Source organism: Sebastes umbrosus, chromosome 5, assembly GCF_015220745.1.
Source record: "Sebastes umbrosus isolate fSebUmb1 chromosome 5, fSebUmb1.pri, whole genome shotgun sequence".
Taxonomy (NCBI): Eukaryota; Metazoa; Chordata; class Actinopteri; order Perciformes; family Sebastidae; genus Sebastes; species Sebastes umbrosus.
The window spans coordinates 25,549,076-25,573,835 of NC_051273.1; the positions used below are offsets into that span (position 1 = coordinate 25,549,076).

General features: G+C 39.7%; 3 protein-coding genes across 9 annotated transcripts in view; 2 read left to right on the forward strand and 1 right to left on the reverse strand.

Annotated features, from left to right (window-relative positions):
• Positions 1–1,243: 1,243 nt before the first annotated feature.
• Positions 1,244–10,055, reverse strand: dcun1d4 (DCN1, defective in cullin neddylation 1, domain containing 4 (S. cerevisiae)). 6 transcript variants are annotated; one of them, XM_037770565.1, is made up of 11 exons: positions 9,969–10,055; positions 8,638–8,708; positions 8,506–8,545; positions 6,723–6,810; positions 6,271–6,359; positions 6,040–6,110; positions 5,596–5,687; positions 5,341–5,449; positions 3,909–4,013; positions 3,513–3,615; positions 1,244–3,417 (listed from the first exon to the last, which is right to left on the reverse strand). In XM_037770565.1, exons 1-11 carry the CDS (start codon positions 9,985–9,987, stop codon positions 3,362–3,364), a joined length of 843 nt encoding a protein of 280 aa, XP_037626493.1. In that variant the 5' UTR covers positions 9,988–10,055; the 3' UTR covers positions 1,244–3,361. The 6 variants fall into 6 exon arrangements, with proteins under 6 accessions (XP_037626493.1, XP_037626495.1, XP_037626492.1 ...); XM_037770567.1 differs by lacking the exon at positions 9,969–10,055 and adding an exon at positions 9,703–9,946; XM_037770564.1 differs by lacking the exon at positions 9,969–10,055 and adding an exon at positions 9,328–9,675.
• A 1,486-nt stretch (positions 10,056–11,541) lies between these two features.
• Positions 11,542–16,361, forward strand: ociad2 (OCIA domain containing 2). Its single transcript, XM_037768790.1, has 7 exons — positions 11,542–12,271; positions 12,348–12,432; positions 14,380–14,433; positions 14,548–14,595; positions 14,679–14,802; positions 15,439–15,513; positions 15,757–16,361. Exons 1-6 carry the CDS (start codon positions 12,164–12,166, stop codon positions 15,509–15,511), a joined length of 492 nt encoding a protein of 163 aa, XP_037624718.1. The 5' UTR covers positions 11,542–12,163; the 3' UTR covers positions 15,512–15,513; positions 15,757–16,361.
• A 3,125-nt stretch (positions 16,362–19,486) lies between these two features.
• The window catches only part of fryl (furry homolog, like), a 102,224-nt gene continuing 96,950 nt past the window's right edge, over positions 19,487–24,760 (forward strand). For both annotated transcript variants that reach the window (XM_037770040.1, XM_037770039.1), the window contains exon 1: positions 19,487–19,641. The gene's annotated coding sequence lies outside the window, so the exon portion shown is untranslated. The remainder of the gene's footprint in view (positions 19,642–24,760) is intronic.

Sequence of the window (24,760 nt, forward strand, 5' to 3'; positions counted from 1 at the left end):
TTTTATTGCTTAACTGCGAGTCTGGGACTGGTCGATTTCTGACCAACAGAATGAAATTTACTTTCGACGGCGGTTGGCTGGTTGATTTAAATCACGACTCGTTGTCTCTTCAGATATAACGATAGGGCCCTCTAGTCTCGATAGCAGTATCAATAAGCTCGGACCTTATTGATTTTCAGGTTTTGAGAAATTTAAAACCGTGTCCTTATTGAACCAGAGGCCTGTACTGCGAAGCAGGATTTGGGGTTAGCGAGGTAACTTCAGGTTTAATCCTTCAGGGTTTTCAGTCCTATGACGGTGGATCACTTCTTATCGGGGTAGATCGCCATGGTAACTTATACTACAGCTAACCTGCTCCGACTCATATAAAAGCATCGCCTACTGACCAATCAGAGCTCGGTGTGAAGATTGTATGATAATATTACACAAATACGAAGAAGTTTTAAGTCATAATCCAGGCTAAAGACAACACAGTTTAAACTGACTAATGCAGAAAGGACAGCTGGACTTATGCTGTGGGTGTTCACCGCTTTGAATTATGTTTTTATATTTATTTTTTTACTTGCTCTCAAGTCCGTTTCACACCGCCGAAGACGGGGACGCAGCTGAAAGAAGGCTGAAATAAACATACACACCACATCATTGCTAATAATGAAGTGTAATTTATTAATTTATTCTATTTTCAAAGCTTTTTTATAATATCACTGCCCCATCTAGATGACTATATCTGACTTTTGAGTGTTCTGTTAAATTAACAAGTCTGTTAATTTACACATTCACGTATCAACAATTTTTTCTTTTGCCAGCTGTCCTTCCTGCATATGGCAGCTTCAACTGTGTTACTTTTAGTCTGGATTATGTGTTGAATTTATTTGCATTTGTCTAATATTATATATGTCGCTCTGCTGCTGCTTGTCCACGTCTGTGATTGGTCATATGCTGCAAGCACCGCCCCTATTATGTGAACGCCCGCATAGCCAGATTGACAGACCCTGGGTTGATAACCACCATATCGTAGGACCGCTTAGCGGGTTCACGGTTGTTAAGGTTAGTTAAACCAGAAAACGAGAAAATATCCTGGGTATGTTGAGCTCACTTCGTAGTACAGGCTCCCGGGTCTCGATCCCCATCCTTATTCATTTGTGAAAATAAGTAGATAATGACGACAGCAATGACAGTATCACTGACAGTACTTTGTTTGTTTGTTCTTTTGTTATGGACAAACTATTTAAGAGCCCAAATATAAGCCAGTAAGTTAATAAACCCTTTTATTTATGTATATAGACATAGGTTATAGTGAAAACAGACATATAGACACTTACATAGTTTACATACATATATACAGTTGGGACAAGGGTGTTCATCCTCCTGCATGGTCATGGGAGAATACTAAAACATTGATCTCTACACAGTATTTGGTAAGCAATCCAACAACTACCTCGATCTCAGATGTGATGCTGATGGTTTGATGCGTTGTCATAACGATAAGAGACCTTCATATAGTTTCAGCTGCGGTGGATTTCAATGACACGAGAGCTGATGTATTTTATCTTCTGTTTTATTCGTATCATGACGGTGTAAATAAAATAAATAAAAATCAGATCCTGTATGCTGGCTGCAGCTACCTAAAGCTGTACAGCGTTGTGTGTGTGTGTGTGTGAGATGGGGTAAATGCAGGAGGGGAACTCCTGCTCCACCGTGAGGTTACAGGTGTGTTCCAGGTCTTAATAGACACAATCATGTTGTTTCATCAGAATTAAGATTAACATGATCGTGAATATCAAAATTAAGCACAAAACACTTGCACAAAATTCCTGTACAAAACAAAAACAAAAAAATTTTGAAAAATGTTTTTCCAAAAAATCTCATCCATTCACAAAAGGCTCTTGTCGGAGCATGCATGCAAATATTAAATCTCGACGATTCAGCATCACACCACAGCCAAAAGACAAAAATTTTATACATGTGTTACGAGAACATTTTTACTAGGCGAAAAAGAACAGCATAGCATCGTCACACAGTTCCAAACTGTCAGTGTTTTTGATTAGATCCTAACGGGTGGTACGAAGCGATGCTTTCAGCAAAAACCTACCTTTTCTACTCAAGCCTTAAGGACCTCGTCCTGAGAGGGTCACTGGTCTTCCACTGTAGTTATATTAACACTGTCAGTGTCAAGGAGAGATGCTACTAGTAGTAAGAGACCTGAAACTATCAGTGGACTAAGGAGGACAAAACAGATATCAAGACAAAATGGGACACCAACAAGCTCAACTTATAACACAGCCCAAACAGTCTGAATTCATCCTGAAGTAATCCCTGACCACTCAGTGTGTGTCTGTGTGTGTGTTCTCACATGTGTATATACATTTGGGTTTGTTGGTATGTGTGTGTGTGTCTGTGTGTGTGTGTGTGTGTGTGTGTGTGTGTGGGACACACAAAGTGACTTCCATGTTTTGAGGCACAATAATACTCTTACCTACACAACGTAGATACATTAATCGGCCGTCGTCGGACCGATAAATGCTGATCAGAGCACTAGTGGCTCACCGCTGTACTGTAATAAGAGTTAGTAAGCAGCAATGCTGATTTGTTTGGTGTTATGAGGTCTGAAGCCTTTTGCAGAGGGAGGGGAGGGGGGAGAGGGTTAGCAAACCGTTAGCATTAGCAGGAGGAACGAAGAAGAAGAAAAAACTGGCACAAATCAGTAAACAGCACAGGCACCAGAAACCTGCATATATCACCCATTTGACACAGTGTGCTTCTTGAAGAACTTATATCCAACTCAAAATATGACAAACAATAGTTAAGTGCCATCCGTCCCAGAAAAGTCCATTGCACAGATATATATATAATATTTAAATGTGCCCGGGTCAAAGTGACCCCCGTTTTAAGACTCAGACACGATGCATGAATGGTCACTGTTGGTTTCTCTGTGCTGAAGACAAAAAGGGGGGGGTGAGGTTCTCCCACACAACACCGTTTTAGCTTCCGTCGTCCACTCGTGATACCATGTTATCCTAACACAGACAGCAATATGACATGTCACAGTGAGAGAGAGAGAGCAATGCCGCTTGGGGGATGGGGGGGGGATTGCTGCAAGCTTTGCCCACTATGCAACTTTCGGTAGGGAACATAACTTCCACAATGGCAGCCCCTCCGCCTCCGCGCTCTGGGCAGCATGCTCCCAGGCTGCAAACCCAGCGAACCCCACCCTCGCCCACCCCACAGAACCCCCTCCTCCTCCACCAGGAAGCACCCACAGTCACTGCTTTACCATGTTTGTATTGTTTACTTATTGGTTGTTGATTCTCATAGTCGTTGTTGTCACAGTTGTATTTATTTTTCCCATTTCACTCGGCGCCTATGACATCTGTCTCTCCTTGTACCATTCCACAAATTCGTCCAACAAAACTGGCCCTGATGACAGAACGAGACGAGAGTAGGAGAGATTAGAAAACACTTATTGGTGTAACACTGTTGTCATGTCTGTGTGTAGATGTGTGTTGACTCACAGGCACCGTCCTCGTCGTAGTTACTGAGGTCCAGGTTGATTGTCCTGCTGAACTCTAAAACGTTGCACCATTGGTCTTTGTTGATGACTTTGTACTTGGATTGCTGAGGAATAGTGAACAAATACCTCACATTAATAACAACCTTTTGGTTTCAACAACCCAAACAGGAATTGACCCTTCGCTAAGTCCCGCCCCTCGAACACAGACTGGCCAATCATAGCTTGGTGTCAGCCAGCTCCGACAACTATCCGTATCTGCTCCGTAGACTCTAGAGCTAGTCATGGTTGAAGGTTCTCTATACGATATCCAGAGCATTAATATTTCAACAACTATTGTCTATGTAAAGATATAGAGGAGTAATGTCTCACTGTCTTCATGAACATGACGCTCGCTTACCTCTAGAAACTGATTAAACACAGGAAACAGAGGCCACGTCTTTCCCAGCAGAAGCCCCAGCATGCACTTGGCTGTGTTCAAGTCCAAACTCCTCTGATCCTTTTCCTGTCCAATGAAAACACCCACAGCTTCATGAAACCGATGCAAAATGTCAACCACACTTTAAACAGAGGGCCAGTCTAGTAGCATCAACATTAGCCCAATACACAAAACAAACAGGCTTAATTCAATAACTACTGTTACTTAAATATAACTCTGTAATCACTGCGTCGTGTTTTCATTCACTAGAACTGTGTGAGTGAGTCCTTAAATCACAGTTTCGTGTCTACATGAGAGAGAAGTCAGGCTGTGTAAACAGGCAAAAACTCTTGATAAGATCGTTCCCTCTCCAAGTCAAACTGGAAAATGATCTTGACCTCAAAGAATCAAGATTAGTCTGAACGTTGGCCTGAATAAGACCTTAAAAGAATTTCAATCAGGCATATTTAAACAACTGTTTCCTGCAGAGATTTTACTGTTCAAATTAGAGACGTCCTGATTTTTTCCTTAATGACACATGAAAATGTCATAAAGAAAGTAGTGCATGTGTGAGTGCTGACCGTCGGTTCCTGGTGTATCTGTTTGTTATTTAATGTACATTTATTTATTGTTAATAATGCTGAGTATCACACACAGTTGTGATGTTTTAATGGACTACCATGCCACTGGAAGAACAATCCACTTTTATTATTACTGCCGCTTGGTCACTTTAAGATGCATAATTGTTGTGTATGGTTGTGTATGATGTGTTTTGTCTTATATGTCAGTGCTAAAGACAAATTTTAATTTTTTGCAAATCTTATGGACAATTTAGTAATCTGAAGTTGCCTTTCAGCCTACAGAGAATAAATGCCATAGAACTTTCTGTTATTATCCAGTTTGACAGTCGGGCATCAGACATCAGGGCTTTGTTGACCTTAAATATATTAATCTAGTAATAAATAACAATTCCTTCAATAAATTGTTAAAGTGCAGCCACATTTTAGTAAAATAATAGTACGGTAACAATATAATACAGTAGTTCAAAAGCCATCTAAAAACTAAATAAATCTAGGAATAAATAATTATTTTAATAAAGAAAGAAAGAAAGTAAAGAAAGAAGCGAGATGGCTCACTCGTTAGCATTGATTTTTCCCGGAGCTGATGATGGAAGTAGCCAACCAGTGAACCGTCTCACTTCTTGCTGATAACTGATATGATAACGTGATATCAGATCGGTGCATAGACTCGCGTACTCGCCGATACCTGTACAGTATTTTAGGCTTTATTGGAGGCATTTCAGATACTGGTATCATATCAGAACAACTCTAATTCAAAAGAGCTGAACTCAGTTTGTTTCAGAAAGCTGTGTGTGTGAGCATCTTTGCAGAAAAAAAGACTTAGCTTGACTCACCCGAGCGAAATCAAAGGCGTATCTATAAATGAGTTTAAAACTGGTGCTGTCGTTCAGGACAGATCTCAGGTAGTCGAGCGAGTTCCTCAGCCGCTCCGTAGAGTCGCACCTGACAACAGCAGAAATGTGCCTTAGACAGACTCTACACTTCACTAGTAGCTGCTCCACTGAGCACTAAAGGCACTCTAGAAACACACGACTAGAGACACATGCAGCAGTCATTCTCGACAACAGCAAAAAAAAAAACTGACGTACTGCAGCGAGCCCATGCCTCTCAGCCACTCCTGCAGAGTGAAGTATCCCATACTCTGGGCGTCCAGCTTCCAAGCTAGAACCAGCATCACCACCTGGGCACACACAACAACCTTCATAGCTACAGATGGAAGATATATGTCAATCTATATTATCAATCTATCAAATGAAATGACTTATTACAAAACAACTGACCTCACTAACCCTAGAAATAAAGGAGTGTAAATAAGTAGTGACCTTGAAGTGAAACTAGGGCTGCACATTTTTAATTATTGATTTTCATGTTTGTTTTTATAAAAACATCAAATGATGAGAAATGCCCGTCACATAACAGCCAAAAGGGCGTCTTGCTTAGCTTGACTGGCGGCCAGAGATAGAAAAACAGTTAAAAAGCGAGAAAAACTTGAGACCAAACAGATGAAACCAAACTTCAAGAAACCTGCTTACGTTCTCCGGCTCCACTCCGATGTCCTCACAGAACTTCTCCATGCCCTCTGGACCCACCACGTCATCACAACCTATTTTAGACAAGTGTGAAGCATTAATTTCATCCTATGTCATTGATCAGTGGATACACCAAGAATGGATGATGATGATGATGATGATGATGATGATGATGATGATGATGATGATGATGTGAGTGGAGTGATTGCTGGCGGAATACTTTAAAATCGTCACCTGCATATTCGTAGAACCACTCCAAGCATCTTTTACTGGAAAACGTCTCCTCCTCGCGGATTTGTGATGTTTCATGTTTTCTGAAAACGCTGCAGACGAGAAGAAAGTTTTAGTCACACGTTCAGCAGTAACTCTGCAAACACAGTACGGATTTGATTAGTAGTCAGAAGGCTTATTCAATCATTGCATGGGAGGAATATGGTCTCAAAGAAGAATAAAATGTAAGTCTCCTTCAAAAATACAATGACCCCGATGAAGACCCATGTATCATTTATCGCAAGTTCAGGTATCTGAATCTGTATCGGAACATCTTTAGTTGTTTTCACAGTCAAAAGGCTTTTCCTATTATGGCTTCATGCACACATTCCTCTTTAATAAGCCACAATAATCAAGTGCTCCTGCATAACTGACAGACATTTATTCTTATATCTTTTAACAGAGGGATGTCACACCTGTCCTGGCGACTTTTCTTGGCTGACATGTCATCTCCAGCTGAGGGTCTCCTCTTTTTCCTTGGAGGCATGGCTCTAGAGCAACAAGCTGGTAGGAACACAGAATGAAAGGAGGCTACTCATAAGCAACACATACATGATGCATAGTTTCTCTTGCTAAACATGCCTGTACTCTCAAAAGAGCCGGCAGAAAGACACAACGTTTTGGCAGTAGCTTAACACATGACTGTCCTAGAAACAGGGCTGTAGTACTCGAGTTCAGTCACAGTCTCAAGACCCCTTTTTTGAAGTCTTGCCCTTTTCTTAGTCTCGGGCTGCTATATAAACAGCCCTCCGCTCCGCCTCTTCCTTAATGTACCTGTAGGAACCTGTGATGGTCCTCACACCTAAACTCTATGCCTCAATTAGTTTGTTGTGAGAATATTGTTTATGGATAGATCATTTCTTCAATCCTAACTCCTTAATCACTATATTCGCATTGGAAAGACACTGTTGTTGTATTATGGTCTTGAACAGGACTCTGTTTACTCTGGACTCAGTCTTGACTCAGACATTTTTCACACCTTTCATCCTTTTTTTTATTATCTCAACCCGTCTTCGGCGCTGTACAGCGTGTATAAACCTTACTGTTTCCACCCGGACAACAATAGAGCTACACCAAATGTCGTTGCCAGGCTGAAGAGAGCTGATCGCGACCATAGATATATATATATACACACACCGATCGGCCATAACATTATGACAGTACGGGCACCCTGACCGGTCTGCAACTGAGCAGCCCCGTACGCAACAAACTGCTCCTCACTGTGTGTTCTGACACCTTTCTGTCGGAACCAGCATTAACGTTTTCATCAGTTTGAGCTCCAGTAGCTCTTCTATTGGATCAGACAACACGGGCCAGCTTTCGCTCCCCACGTGCATCAATGAGCCTCGGGTCTAAGCTCTGTCGCCGGTTCCCCTTCCTTGGACCACTTTTGGTAGGTCCTGACCACTGCAGACCGGGAACATCCCACAAGAGCTGCAGTTCTGGAGATGCTCTGACCCAGTCGTCTAGCCAGCACTATCTGGCCCTCGTCAAAGTCGCTCACATCCTTACGCTGGCCCATTTGTTCTGATGTTCACTTGCTGTCTAATATATTCCCCACTGCCAGGTGCCATGGTAACAAGATAATCAATGTTATTCACTTCACCTGTCAGTGGTCTTAATGTTATGGCTGATCAGTGTATAATATGCTCACGACCGACCCAAAGTATTTTGTTTTCTTTCCTGAGAATTTAAAGTAAAATTAAAAGTAAGCCAGTGGTTAGCACAGCTGCCTCACAGCAAGAAGGTCACAGGTTTGAATCCGGCTTGTTGATTCTAAATGATTCGTAGGTGTGAATATGAGTGGTTGTCTCTCTCTATGTGTGTCAGCCCTGTGGTAGTCTGGCAACCTGTCCAGGATGTACCCCACCTTCACCCAATCAAGCCCCCCCGCGACCCAGATTAGGAAAAGCGGTTACAGATGATGGATGGATGGGTAAAAGTAGGCCTATCTAACATAAAAATGCTTAATATTATTGTGTAATTTGTTATTTAAACGTCACCTGAATGCAGGAAACAAAGTCTCTGAAACTCTAATTTCTCACAAGCTTTAATTTTGAAATCCTTCCTATTTTTGAGGTCTCGAGGTTGGCGAGTATGTCAACTGGACCTTCTCTTGGACTCTGTTAAGTTGACTACAGCCCTGGCTAGTAATGACAGCAGTGACAGTGTTTTATATTGACTATGAAACCCATTTACCTGAGGGGTGGCTATCCTGTCCAACGTCTTCTGTCAGGTTCTATCAAAACAGATGCTTGTGAGCAGGACACACATCATAATATATATATTTATATATATATAAAATACACAAGCTGCTAAATCTGTATTTACCAGCCTGTGCAAGGTGTGGTGGATCTTATGGATGCTGGCCAGTGTAGTCAAGTGGGAATTCAGCTGTAAATCTAAAAAAAATAAAATAAAGATACCATCAAGCATAACACAACACATATGCTCCTAAAAAGGTGACATCATCATCATCATCGCAGCACCAACATGAAGCTATCATAATCAATATGGACTCTGCAATGCTCAACTTACTTTAGTGTCATTTCTACTCAGAAAAACGACAGAAAAAATCTCGCACACAGGGAGTGACTCTAAATGCATTCCTCTAAACACGGATCATGATTAGTTCATGCATGCTACCTCGTCGCACAAATGTCATCTATTCTATGCATCACCAGATCAGAAGCTGTCATCAAACCTCGATTATTTTATATCTTTTAGAGGCCAAAAACACACACAGAGAGAGCCGAGCAGATAGCACTAGCTGCATACCTAAAATAGCAGTACAGACGCGCAACTTGCACAGAGTTTACAAAGTATCTAGAGAGTTGGGTTCATGGGTGTTGTAGTCCATTTCCTCCAAAGAGGCCATTTAAACCAAAGCTCCAGGTTGGATAATAAACTACAACTCCCATGCATTAACAAAACAACTATTTCTCTCAGACCCCTCTCTACCCCTCTCCCAACATTTCACCCCAACTGATTGCATTTTACATAGTCTTAATAAAATGTAACCTCCTATGCCTGCTGGCCACACACAACCGTTGTGCAGCAGTGAGTTGTTGCAGCAGCTGGTGTCGGTGCCGCAAAGCCTCACAGACAGACAGCTCTGCTGCAGCAGCAGGCAGTCAAACATGTTTTACACAACTGCGTCACAATTTTCATTCTCTGTAATAGTCTGCAGTTGACCAAGAAAATTGACCTATTTGCAGTGGCATTACGTTCATGATAAGTGAGAGCTTTAAAAGGCACAGTGGCGTCCTCCTCCAGTATGGATGAATATAAACATCACAACTGCACAGATTAGCATCGAAAAGCTTCAGGATTTAACTGATGTCGGGCTGCAGTCAGCTGCTAAAAGCTGCACACACAAACACATAAATAACACACCTCATAAAAGCTAAATAAAACCTCCTGCATGTGCAAAACAAGTGCAATAACAGCAGCTATCCATCCTTTGTTGTGTCGCCCCCCAAGAAAAGCACAGGCAAATACAAAGGAGAGCAGCAAATAGCACAGAATTCATGCGTCCATCTGTAATCCTGCAGAAACATGAGCTGAAAGTAGAGCTGGAGACACAATGTGTCTGTTTGCAACAAAGCGTCCGTAAATGTTGCAATTTGATGCATTAAAGGCGCTACAATGTTACTACTTACTTGCCGCATCAGAGTGCATTTTTATGAAACATACAACTGTCTGAGGGAAGTCCGGAGACCGGCCAATAGGCGGGCCTTGTCCGCGTAAACCACGCCCCCTGGACGGTGATTGGACCTCGGCCTCTTCTGGCTCCGCCTCCGCTTAGTGCTGATTGGCTGCTCAGTGTGTCATGTGACGAGAAGGTGGAAATGGAAATAAACCCCCTCCCACGCTCTGATCTGATTGGTTAGAATTCCCAAACAGGCTCCGTTAGCTCGCTCTCTGATTGGTGGAGAGGGTTTTATGAGCACGTCACTCACAGGAATTTCCTCGTGCAAAGCCTGAAACCAGCCCACGATGGAATCTGATTGGTTGGTTCAGTCTATAAGTTGACTTCCTCTCTAGAGGGAGCTGCTGTTTAGAGGGGGGTTCGTTTAATGTCAGCTCAGCCGGGCGGAGATAGGTAGGTAGGTAGGGAGGGAGGTAGGGAGGGATGTAGGTAGGGAGGTAAGTAGGGAGGAGGGAGGGAGGAAGGGAGGTAGGGAGGTAGGGAGGTAGTAGGGAGGTAGGAAGGGAGGTAGTAGGTAGGAAGGGAGGAAGGGAGGTAGTAGGTAGGAAGGGAGGAAGGGAGGTAGTAGGTAGGAAGGGAGGAAGGGAGGTAGTAGGTAGAGAGGGAGGGAGGGAGGGAGGAAGGGAGGTAGTAGGGAGGGAGGGAGGGGAGGGAGGAAGGGAGATAGTAGGTAGGGAGGGAGGGGAGGGAGGGAGGAAAGGAGGTAGTAGGGAGGGAGGGGAGGGAGGTAGTAGGTAGGGAGGGAGGGGAGGGAGGTAGTAAGTAGGGAGGGAGGGAGGTAGGAAGGGAGGAAGGGAGGTAGTAGGTAGGGAGGGAGGGAGGAAGGGAGGGAGGAAGGGAGGTAGTAGGGAGAGAGGGAGGAAGGGAGGTAGTAGGTAGGGAGGTAGGAAGGGAGGTAGAAAACAGGGAGGGAGGAAGGGAGGTAGGGAGGTGGGTGGACTTTGAGTGTTTACTGTGCTGGGTACTTCTTCAGAATAGTTTGGACATACAAGCTTCAATTAATAGTCAATAGTTCAAATTAATAGTGGACTTTCTGCACAGTGAAACAAGACTAAGGGATCGTGAATCAGTGCCAGAATTAAACTGTCTCTGATATCACTGTATTTTTATTATCAGTGGTAATAAACTATTCTTTGATCTAACTTCTAATAATCAACCTAACCAGCCCCTGACCTTTGGCTACTAGGAGTATGTTTCTAATGAAGTAACATATTTCAGTACTCTTTTCTCCTCTGCTGAACAAGATAGGCTATAATAAAGATTAAATGTCTATAACATACTTTAGTTTGAATGTTATTCAGTAAAATTAGATTAAATATTTATGTATTTGTAGAATAACTGCTTTGGGTTTATGGCAAATATTACAGACTGCAGTCAGCCTACGTGAGTGGATTTTAGGCCTGTGTGTCGCTTACATTATAATATAATAATCTTTATTTTCAATAAAAAACAGAACACATTTAAAACACAAGGATAATGAAATGAACTAAAAGCCAATAACCGCACACTTAAAAACCCAGAGAGTAAAACTACTAAAATGTCATAAAACATGAATAAAATCACAGAAAAGCAATTTAAAAGATGCGACAGAGTTTGCAGATATAAGACTAAGAGGGTTATTATACCAGAAAGACTGGCTGCTTCTATTTAATTTCAGCTAAATATTAAGCTATTCATGACGGACATGCTTACTTGCACATGTAAAAGAGAAATATTGTTTTAACACTGCCCATACTTGATGAACAAATGCATGAAAGAAACTCTCCAAATAAAGGTGTGTCTTACCTGCGTAGGTGTGGATAGGTGTACAGAGGTGAACATAAACTGTAGGCTTTAATGTGTGTCTTTCATCTCATGTGACAAATGGGAAAACATCTTTGTATTACACCGTTTTCCTTTAAAAAATATACATTATGCTTTTTTTCCTGCACAATTTGATATCTTAAGAGTTGCTTTTACCCAGTACCTTATTTGTTTCTTTAATGAACAGAGCTTCTAGTGTGTTTTTTCAAGTGGGGTGGAGTCGAAAACACAGGGAGGAGCAATTACAACCAGTTAGATTAAAGGCACTGGGAAAGAGGAAATATACCAGCCTGACAAAGTTACGCAGTTCTGGTCCCAAGAAGAACCTGAAGCTCCTGCATCATGACTTCTGAAACAACTGGACAAACTATAACAGTGAAGACTGGGGAGGATGCAGCAGCTGTTACTGGTCCAGATACTGGTCCAGCTGCAGGGAAAGGGGAGTGGAAGGTGAGAGGCAACACTGGACGACGTGGGCCGTCATGGCCATCAGATAATGATTAACCTGTTCTGTGTGTCTTTACAGTGTCCCATGGGTGATCGTCATGTCCACAGAGACGATGTGAGAAAGGTTTGGAAAGAGTGCCAAGAGGAAAGCTTCTGGAAAAGAGGTATTCTTCTCCAGATATTCACACTAATCACTGGGTAGCAAACAGTCAAGACACTAAATCTGTAAAATGTGTGAAACAACATGCTACGTGCTGCGCTGGCTTCTTCCAGCTGTATAGTTTAGACAAGTCTTTAGTAGTAGAAGCAGCAGTAGGGCAGGACTCATCTATCAACACCTTGTTCACTTAACATCATGTGTTTACATTTTTCTCAATCTGTGGCCCCCCAAAAACACTCCCCATAGCATATGTTGCTCCCCAAGTCAAGTCATTTTTTTTTATATAGCCCAAAATCACAAATCACAAATTTGCCTCAGGGAGCTTTACAATCTGTACAGTATACAACAACCTCTGTCCTTTATAACCTTTGCAGCAGATGAGGAAAACCTTTTAACAAGGAAAAAATGGAAGAAACTTCAGTCTGTAGTAGAATAGAATAGGTCTTTACTGTCATGATGCTTAGAATAAAATGAAATGCTGTTTAGCAGCTCTTCAGCAGTGTGCAGCACAAAAGAACAAGTCATAAGTAAAGTTGGTTCAAGTAAATAAGTAATGGCTAATAAAAACAAATAAAAATGAGGGCAAAATATTTACTAGACAAGCGATGAAAATGAGATAAAGTGAGCTAAACAGTGCACTGTTGGTTACGTGGCACCATATATGGTGGACTGTGGGCACTACTGCAAGATGTGCAAGATGATAGTAAAGAGTAAAGTGCGTTTGAGTAGCAGTCGGTCTTTTACAGTCTTTAGCAATTGGGGGGTGAACATTATGGAGGTCTAAAGCTGCCATTATAATAAATAAATAAAAAAAATGACTCAATAAACGAATAAATATATAAATTACTCAATAAATAAAGAAATAAAATAACAAAAAAAGAAACGTAGAAGTGAAAGCCTCAATTATCAAATAAATGTGCAGGTTGATTTGAAAATGAGTATGCAGAAAAAATAAATAAAATGTATTTATTTATGGAAATTAAATAGAGAAATAAATAAAAACAGAAATACATGTAAAAGGAAAAGAATAAATTGGAAAATAATTCAATATTAAAATAAATGAATGCAAAAATAAGTAATCTTTCAAATAAATGAATACATTATATTTATTTATTTTTCTATTTCTGTATATTATTATTATTATAATTTTTCTAGTCATATTATTTCTGTATATTAATCGTGTCTCTAGGTGGAGGCTTCAGATTAGCCCAGTTGGTTTTATGCCTTTTCCTGCACTGTATATTATTTATTTATTTTTTGTTATGTTTGTGTAGTCTTAATTTATGCAAAATAAATAAACATAATTTCTCAAATTAATCTTCACATTTATTTGATAATTGAGGCTTATTTCTACATTTCTCTCTTTATTATTTTATTTCTTTATTTATTAATTTATAGTGGCAGCTTTTGTCCTCATATACAGAGGTTACAGCTCTTGGATAGAAGCTGTCTGTCAGTCTGTTTGTGGTGCTTTTATCTTTTTCCTCTACAAGTGTAACAAAACTAACAAGAGATTTAGGATCTACACACCCCACACAGCTCTAATGCCACCGTCAGACCAGTAGCAAGGTGAAGGTTGCTCACACGCCACGGTGAACGGCATGCAGAATACTGTGACTGAAAATGATCCATGTTTTATGTGTGAACACTTTGTTGTCTTAAGCCTCGATCCCCGTCCTCTCACTCACCGCCAGCCATGCAGCTGCTGCTTGTGATCTCTCTTCATGCAGTTATATAAACATGAAACGGCAGCGATCGTCAGTCCCTTCCTTTTGCTCAAATTAGGTGGACGAATGGTTGAGTCTTAGTACTTCAAAGGTCAGTCAGATTAAACTCAAGTCAGGCAAGGCAGGATCGGTGCATGACAGAAAGTGAACTCGTCTCAACCCGGAGAGCAAATTTAAGTGTTTAATCAGTCAAATAATCACCTTTGTTCTGTTTGTTTCTTTAGCTCTTCCCTTCTCTCTGGGCAGCATGGCCGTCACTGGTGGTCTCATCTACAACGGTAAAACACAACATCCAAACCCTCATCCTCTATCATATCATTATGACACATGTAAAGCAATCATTGTTGTAAGTATACCCCGGTTGGTTTAAGTTCAAGTTTATTTCCATGCAGGCGTTTGGAAATCATCGAAGCGTTTTGGTCCTTTCCCAAAACTAGCAGGTGTGTACCATCCAGTATTTCTGAATTTCTGGTGCTTTTATCAGCAATCATTGGTCCATAACTGGGTGATTTTATGTCTTCAGTTGCTGGACTTCTTGGATTTGCCGTAGGGAAAGCATCTTATGTTGGAACCTGTCGGAGGAAGTTTCAGCAGGTTGGCCTTGAGGTTGGACCAGGTTTCGGACCCTGGTCTGGTCATGGACACAGGTGAGGAATACGCTGAGTTTAAAGGTTTCACAGTCTCGTAATCAAAGATCCGTAGAAAATCAGAATCCGGCTTATTGCCAAGTAGGTTTTCAATTTGTTTTGGTGTACTGGTGTATAACATAAACCTAATAGAAGAGAGAATAATTAAATAAAAATGAAAAGTCAGTACAAAAATCAAGAAACAGAAATATAGAATAGAAGCAACTTACAATAAATAAAAGAGCTATGCAGTTTTGAAGTGTTAGTTTTGTGCATAAATGTGCAAAAATCACTTACTCTCATTTTGTTATGGCAGAGGCTCATCTTCTACATGTGGTGCTTTGTGGAAGTAATAACGGTTACTGAAGTGCACAGATTCTGTTAAGAGCAGGAGTAATAATCTGAAGAAGATACGACTTAAACATACAATTCTTTGTACAGCTTCCTTCTTTATATGCATTTGACAAGATATATTACTTTTTCCCACTTTGTTTATTAGTTTCCACATTAAAAAAAAAACTTTTGTTCACAAAAGCAGACAAATGACTTTTAAGCCATTTTACAGTTTAATCCGTCATATTTGTGCAACGACATGTCTGTTTGCATAAAAATAATATATTAAAATAACTATCCTTGACCTGAATGTTTTCCCAAAAGATCCTGCCACCATGTGTGTGAAGAATGTAAGAAAAAGGCTCAAGATGCACCTGCAGAACAAGTGAAGAGCTAAAGGTAAATGAGCTTATACAGTATATAGTGAGCACAACTCTAAAGCTATTAAAACAGATAAGTGCACACAGTCTAGATAAATTAACAAGGTGCTAATTTATATAAACTACAAATCTTAATCTTAAAAATGTAGATGCATGCTAAAGCATTTGAGTGCTGGTCTCTATTGTGTTTAGTGTGTTTTGTAAATACTCATATTAAAGTAACCTGAATTCTCTGTTTATGTGTTTCCATTATATTTTTCAGCCGCATCAGAAACACCGAAGGATTGACTGTCAGCCGGTTGCAGCTTTTGTGTTTCTTAAATGCCCTAAATTCTTCATATAATCTGTCCAAATTATATATTTTGATAAACTGCACATCATAATCACAAAATGGCCATGAGGTGGAGCTAGTATCCCTTCAGTCATAGATCCTTTATAATGTATTTCCAGTTTCATCCAACCAAGTAGGACTCTATTTGCAAGCGTACAAAGTCTCTCATCGGGAACAACAAAGGGATTAAGCATACGTCATTCGATCCATTATCAGCTGCAATATTCTTTTTTTGCAACAACAACCAAACAGAATAAACATTGCCATAAATATGAAGCCTGTATTGCTTTGTTTACCAAAGAGCCATTCAGAATAAAACATGTAGGAAATGTTATTGCCACTACAGTTTTTTTTAAATGAATAATTACAATCATTCCATGTATTCTCATATTTGCTTATCTTGACTAAGGCTGGGAAATATCGCCAAAATCTTCTATACCCGATATACAGTAGGTCACTTCATATAGATAACGATGTATATCACGATATAGCATGCTGGCTTGTAATTCAATAAATAAATATTCTATTTGAAATAACCACATGTTAAAGTATATTTTTGTATACTCCTGTGTGAATTAAAATTACTTTAGTGCAAAATCATCATCATAACAGTTTCAAGTGAAATTATAGAGAAAAATAAATGAATATTTCCAACTATATTCTGTTTACTTTTTTTTCTATTTTTTATTTATTTCCCTATTTATGAATCCCCTTATTTATTCAAATAAATTAATACATTATACATTAATTAAATAATAAAGAAAGAAATGTAGAAATAAATGCCTTAATTATCAAATAAATGTGCAGGTTAATTAAAGATAAATAAATATGTACAGAAATAGAAAAATAAAAATAGAAAATGTATTTATTTATTAACTAATAGTTTATTTTTGCATTCATTTATTTTCATATTTAATTATTTTCGAAAAAAATATTCTGTTTACATTTTTTTCAGTTTTTTATTTATTTCCCTATTTATGAATCCCCTTATTTATTCAAATAAATTAATAACTTAATACATTAATTAAATAATAAAGAAAGAAATGTAGAAATAAATTCCTTAATTATCAAATAAATGTGCAGGTTGATTTGAAAATTAATAAGTATGCACATGTATTTGATAAATAAGGCTTTTCTTTCTTTCTTTCTTTCTTTCTTTCTTTCTTTCTTTCTTTCTTTCTTCCTTTCTTTATTTATTCATTTATTTATTCATTCATTTATTTATTTACTATAATGGCAGCTTTAGTCCTTCATAATAAACACTACATTGTTAAACATGATAAAAGGTGTGAAAAACCAAAGTCTTGAGTTTACTATCAAAAACAGGGAATTCTTCATCTACAATTTAGAACTTTTTTTACCCTCCTACTACGTAGTAAATTAATTAATTAAAATAAATAAATAAATCATAACACATTATAAAATAATTATTTATTCATTTAGTTATTCTTTTTTTAAATGAATTAATTTATTATAATGGCAGCTTTTTTGAGCCCTGTGTGGTGTACCATCACCAAAACATATTGATGTACCAAATCACTGCAGCTCGACTCCTCCGAGTACCCGCCCACCTTACTGTGAGCGGTGTACGCTGATTCAGATAAGAAGCGGACCCATGTGAACGTCATCCAAGACGTCATCCAATCAACAGGTCGTTTTCTCCTGATTGCCACGTATTTGGTGAAATAGAAAGCTGTATTTTTAAGTGGGCGGAGACCAGCTCAGCTAATCAGGATGAATGAGGCGGGACTAACGGAACCGTCTCAGCCATCAGGATGAAGGAGGCGGGACTAACGGCACCGTCTCAGCCATCAGGATGAAGGAGGCGGGACTAACGGAACCGTCTCAGCCATCAGGATGAAGGAGGCGGGACTAACGGGCCACCGTCTGCTCTGATTAGTGATGGGAATTCCGTCTCTTTTTAGTGATCCAGATCATTTGGCTCAGCTCACCAAGAAGAGCCGGCCCTTCCGGCTCCCAAACGGCTCTTCGTTTTACCACTTCTGCCTTTTATAAATCAGCCAAATTTAGCGACCTATGATTAGTATGTGTGTACATATATCACTTAAATTATTCAATATAATTATACTAAACCTTATAATTTCCAGAATACCGTAATTTTACATGCTGCTTCGTTTCCGACTGTCACTCATCTTGTCTGCTATACGCGCACCGCACTCCTCTTTCTCTTTCTCTCCTCCTCTTCCTCCTGCTCTGTACCTGTAGACCATCAGCGCGCCGCACACCCCCCACCCCTCCCTGCTTGACGGTATTATCCTTGTCTGTCATCACCTGATTGGTCGCACGGACGTCATTAACACAACATTCAGTCACAGTCAGTGCATGAAGTGCCCGTGGCACGGAGAGGATCATCTTATCATTCTGCCTTGAATTAAAGGGACTGTTTGTAAGAATCAGAAATGCTTGTTAACAGCGACACCTGTGGCCATTAAGTCAACGAAAGTCAGTGTCGGGTTCACGCTTTCCTTGCTCTAAATAGACATGAACGAGCATCGCTCAAAACAGTGAGGCGACACACGTCAGCTAAAAGCACAATATCACTCTATATTTCAGCTGCTTGGCAGTAATGTTAGCTGACCAGACGAAGGACTCTCCATGAATCAATGCTGATCCTAGTGTTGGCTTTTCCTGCCTCAGCCTCCCGACCGCGGCCGGAGGGAACAGGGGAGACACCGGAGTTTTGGTCGGAGACGATAACGTTTCTCTCTGCGGAGCCCCGTCACTTCACAAAACACGCAAAACCTCTGTTGGTCTGGAGGAGCTGCAGCATTTATTTCTGCACAAACGTCCACTTTACATTTACTAGATATTCTCAGTGCTACTAACTCTTCTGCAGTGTGGAGTGTACGCGCGTTCACGTGAGAGTGGAGAGAGAGAGAGAGAGAGAGAACGAGCGCGGTGTGTGAATGAAGGCAAGCAGAGGAGCAGAGGAGCAGAGTACAGCAGAGACTCCGACCCTGGAGACCAAAGCTACGGTCTCCCCCGCGTCCTCCGACCACGGCCAACACTGTTTTGCAAGACGGGCTTCACTAGATAGAACTGTGAGGTTCTGGTGCTTCCGTGTAGTTTGTGTTGGAGTCTGAGTTTGAACAGCGTAGCCACACGTGAGCGCGCATGAGACACTGACCCACAATGATTTATACGTGTAAGAAGTTACAAACAGTCCCTTTAAATTCAAAAACATGCGTTGGATGAGTCATGCCAGATATCTGTGGTGTGCACAGCGATCTTCAGGAAACGCTTCTCTAGTAATCTATGTTCATCTGTGTCAACATATTTGGCCAATAAAGTTGATTCTGATAACTATTCAAAATGTGACTAATGTTAAACCACTGTGTGTGTGTGTGTGTGTGTGTGTGTGTGTGTGGACTCTTTCTTGTTATTCTGAGTGTGTGATGTTCACTAGATAGAACTTTGAGGTTTTGGTGTAGTTTGTGTTGGAGTCTGATGGTACGTGTCCAAAGGGAGTCTGAACAGCATAGCCACACGTGAGCGTGCATGGAAAACCGACCGTGATTTATACGTGTAAAAAGTTAGAAACAGTCCCTTTAATTAAAAAAAAAAAAAGCCGGCTCTAATCGTTCACTTAAAAGAGTCGGCTCTTTGAACCGGCTCGTTCCCGACTCACCCATCTCTACAGTGTTCAGCTCCTCAACACAGAACCTCTGAGAGGAGAGATCAGATCAGATCTCATCACTAGTGAATCCTTCCACTGGAGGAGAACCGGAACGCTGAACGCTTCTTCCAGCTAGCTGCCTACTAGCTCCACTAACAGGGAGAGGAAGCAGGAAAGTTGTGAGTAACATTAAAGCTCCACTAATACTGAAGAGAACTGAGGACACGACGAGTAACAGTCTGACGTTAGTTACCGTCCGTGATGAACTTTAACCGTTAGTTAGCTTCAGACTGTGGTAGCATGTTGCTAACAGAAGAGGAGAAGGAGTTAGTCTCTCCTGCTCAGTGTGAGTTAATCTTTCAGCTACCGTGCAAAGTTAAACCGTTTAACGCTGCCAGAGAGCTAGCCGGGTTGTTGCTAACATGCTAGCGTGTTGTTGACCGTTAACTTAAAGCAAGTTGCTGCTAGCTAGCATACAACATCAACACCAGGCTAGTTGCTAACTAAAAGCTAACATTACCTTAATAGGTTAGCCTTTTTATCAACGTGGCTACTTCTCTTTCTGGTCATAGTTTGGTCTTGGTAGTAAATACTATTATTAATGTCAGAAAACTAAACCATCAAATACTGTATGTTTAGCCACAGTATCAAAATAACCACACACAGTTAACTCCTAGTAGAACCTAGTGTTGTTTTTAATATTAAATAGGTGTTATCAGTCGCTTTAAGCCCCATAGATGTGGGTCAGTAGGGGCCTACTACACCCACTGGTAGGTTTTATCATCTTTTCCCATGCTAGGTTAGTCCTTTTTATCAACGTGAATAGTTTTCTTTTTGGTCATAGTTTTGTCTTGGTAGTAAATACTATTTAATGTCAGACAACTAAACCATCAAATACTGTATGTTTACACATAGTTAACTCAGTAAACCTAGTGTTGTTTTTAATATTAAATAGGTGTTATCAGTCGCTATAAGCCCCATAGATGTGGGTCAGTAGGGGCCTACTACACCCACTGGTAGGTTTTATCATCTTTTCCCATGCTAGGTTAGTCCTTTTTATCAACGTGAATAGTTTTCTTTTTGGTCATAGTTTTGTCTTGGTAGTAAATACTATTTAATGTCAGACAACTAAACCATCAAATACTGTATGTTTACACAGTTAACTCAGTAAACCTAGTGTTGTTTTTAATATTTATCTGGGACATAAAAGTGTTTTTCTTAGATATAAGCAAGCTTTATTCCACTGTTTTGTGTGAGGTCACACCAATTAGACTGTTGTCAGGCTATTAAATAGGTGTTATCAGTCGCTATAAGCCCCATAGATGTGGGTCAGTAGGGGCCTACTACACCCACTGGTAGGTTTTATCATCTAGTCACATGGTCTAAAAGAACATGACACTATATTATATACTATTAGTGTTAGACAACTAAATCATCAACTAAATATTGTATGTTTATCCACAGTATCAAAATAACCACACACAGTTAACTCCTAGTAGAACCTAGTGTTGTTTTTAATATTAAATAGGTGTTATCAGTCGCTTTAAGCCCCATAGATGTGGGTCAGTAGGGGCCTACTACACCCACCGGTAGGTTTTATCATCTTTTCCCATGGTAGGTTAGTCCTTTTTATCAACGTGGCTAGTTCTCTTTTTGGTCATAGTTTTGTTTAGGTAGTAAATACTATTAAATGTCAGACAACTAAACCATCAAATACTGTATGTTTACACATAGTTAACTCAGTAAACCTAGTGTTGTTTTTAATATTTATCTGGGACATAAAAGTGTTTTTCTTAGATATAAGCAAGCTTTATTCCACTGTTTTGTGTGAGGTCACACCAATTAGACTGTTGTCAGGCTATTAAATAGGTGTTATCAGTCGCTATAAGCCCCATAGATGTGGGTCAGTAGGGGCCTACTACACCCACTGGTAGGTTTTATCATCTTTTCACATGGTAGGTTAGTCCTTTTTATCAACGTGGCTAGTTCTCTTTTTGGTCATAGTTTTGTCTTGGTAGTAAATACTATTTAATGTCAGACAACTAAACCATCAAATACTGTATGTTTACACATAGTTAACTCAGTAAACCTAGTGTTGTTTTTAATATTAAATAGGTGTTATCAGTCGCTTTAAGCCCCATAGATGTGGGTCAGTAGGGGCCTACTACACCCACTGGTAGGTTTTATCATCTTTTCCCATGGTAGGTTAGTCCTTTTTATCAACGTGGCTAGTTTTCTTTTTGGTCATAGTTTTGTCTTGGTAGTAAATACTATTTAATGTCAGACAACTAAACCATCAAATACTGTATGTTTACACAGTTAACTCAGTAAACCTAGTGTTGTTTTTAATATTTATCTGGGACATAAAAGTGTTTTTCTTAGATATAAGCAAGCTTTATTCCACTGTTTTGTGTGAGGTCACACCAATTAGACTGTTGTCAGGCTATTAAATAGGTGTTATCAGTCGCTATAAGCCCCACAGATGTGGGTCAGTAGGGGCCTACTACACCCACTGGTAGGTTTTATCATCTTTTCACATGGTAGGTTAGTCCTTTTTATCAACGTGGCTAGTTCTCTTTTTGGTCATAGTTTTGTCTTGGTAGTAAATACTATTTAATGTCAGACAACTAAACCATCAAATACTGTATGTTTACACATAGTTAACTCAGTAAACCTAGTGTTGTTTTTAATATTTATCTGGGACATAAAAGTGTTTTTCTTAGATATAAGCAAGCTTTATTCCACTGTTTTGTGTGAGGTCACACCAATTAGACTGTTGTCAGGCTATTAAATAGGTGTTATCAGTCGCTATAAGCCCCATAGATGTGGGTCAGTAGGGGCCTACTACACCCACTGGTAGGTTTTATCATCTAGTCACATGGTCTAAAAGAACATGACACTATATTATATACTATTAGTGTTAGACAACTAAACCATCAACTAAATATTGTATGTTTATCCACAGTATCAAAATAACCACACACAGTTAACTCCTAGTAGAACCTAGTGTTGTTTTTAATATTAAATAGGTTTTATCAGTCGCTTTAAGCCCCATAGATGTGGGTCAGTAGGGGCCTACTACACCCACCGGTAGGTTTTATCATCTTTTCCCATGGTAGGTTAGTCCTTTTTATCAACGTGGCTAGTTCTCTTTTTGGTCATAGTTTTGTTTAGGTAGTAAATACTATTAAATGTCAGACAACTAAACCATCAAATACTGTATGTTTACACATAGTTAACTCAGTAAACCTAGTGTTGTTTTTAATATTTATCTGGGACATAAAAGTGTTTTTCTTAGATATAAGCAAGCTTTATTCCACTGTTTTGTGTGAGGTCACACCAATTAGACTGTTGTCAGGCTATTAAATAGGTGTTATCAGTCGCTATAAGCCCCATAGATGTGGGTCAGTAGGGGCCTACTACACCCACTGGTAGGTTTTATCATCTTTTCACATGGTAGGTTAGTCCTTTTTATCAACGTGGCTAGTTCTCTTTTTGGTCATAGTTTTGTCTTGGTAGTAAATACTATTTAATGTCAGACAACTAAACCATCAAATACTGTATGTTTACACATAGTTAACTCAGTAAACCTAGTGTTGTTTTTAATATTTATCTGGGACATAAAAGTGTTTTTCTTAGATATAAGCAAGCTTTATTCCACTGTTTTGTGTGAGGTCACACCAATTAGACTGTTGTCAGGCTATTAAATAGGTGTTATCAGTTGCTATAAGCCCCATAGATGTGGGTCAGTAGGGGCCTACTACACCCACTGGTAGGTTTTATCATCTAGTCACATGGTCTAAAAGAACATGACACTATATTATATACTATTAGTGTTAGACAACTAAACCATCAACTAAATATTGTATGTTTATCCACAGTATCAAAATAACCACACACAGTTAACTCCTAGTAGAACCTAGTGTTGTTTTTAATATTTAAGATCAGATATTCCTTTATTAGTCCAGCGGTGGGGAAATTTGCAGTGTACAGCAGCAAAGGGGATAGTGCAAAAAACAAGATGCATCAGCTAACACAGCAAAAAAAAGAGCTAAACAAAGTGTAGCAAAATATGAACCATTATTATTATCTGGGACATAAAACAGTGGATTAAAGCTGGTTCATATCTAAGAGAACACTTTTGTTTGTGTGAGGTCACACAGATTAGACTGTTATCAGGCTGTTAAATAGGGGTTATACGCCCCATAGATGTGGGTCAGTAGGGGCCTACTACACCCACTAGTAGGTTTTATCATCTAGTCACATGGTATAAAAGAACACAACAGCGACCGTAGTAATTATGACGGGAGGAGTAGAGGAAGTCAGGCGCTGCAGTATTGACAGTAAGGGGTGGAGGACTAGTTCTCTTTTTGGTCATAGTTTCGGTGGTAAATACAATTTAATGTCAGACAACTAAACCGTCAAATACTGTATGTTTACACATAGTTAACTCAGTAAACCTAGTGTTGTTTTAAATGCACTAGATTTATCTGGGACTTAAAACAGTTGAATATACCTAAGAGAACACTTGTGTTTGTGTGAGGTCACACTGAAATATCAGCTGATTAGACTGTTGTCAGGCGATAAAATAAGACTTATTAGTCATAATAAGAGCCATAGATGTGGGTCAGTAGGGGCCTACTACATCCACTAATAGGTTTTTATCATTTATTCACATGGTAGATCACTGAAAGAAGGTGCAAAAGAATATGACAGGGACCGTAGTAATTATGACAGGAGCAGTAGCGAAGTCAGGCGCTGCAGTATTGACAGTGTGAAACGCCATAAGGGGTGGAGGTCGGTGAAGATGGATGGGACATAAAACACCCGGTTATCACCAAGGACACAGGAGTTCGGAGACAAGAGTTCGTATCCCATGTGAAACCAACGATGTGTAGTTGTGTTTGTAGTTATTTTAACCCAAAACACAATGTTTTTCCCTAAATATAACTCTGGTTTTCTTTTTGCCTAAACCTAAAGATGTTGTAATTTAATGCCTAAACCTAACTGTTTTTGTTGCCTAAACCTAAAGAGGTTGTAGTTTTGTTGCCTAAACCCAAATAAGTTGTAGTTGTATTGCCTAAATCTAACTGTATTTGTTGCCTAAATCTAAAGAAGTTGTAGATGCCTTTTTGTTTGTGTTCTGACGTTTCATTCAGTTTTACAACACGTTAGAACGTGTTGCTTTTAAGTTTCACTTTCACTTTTATAACGTACAGTAGTAGGCGTAGTAAGCCCCTAATGATCCACATCTAGTGTGCTTATAGCGACCGATAACGCCTATTTAATGGCCTGATT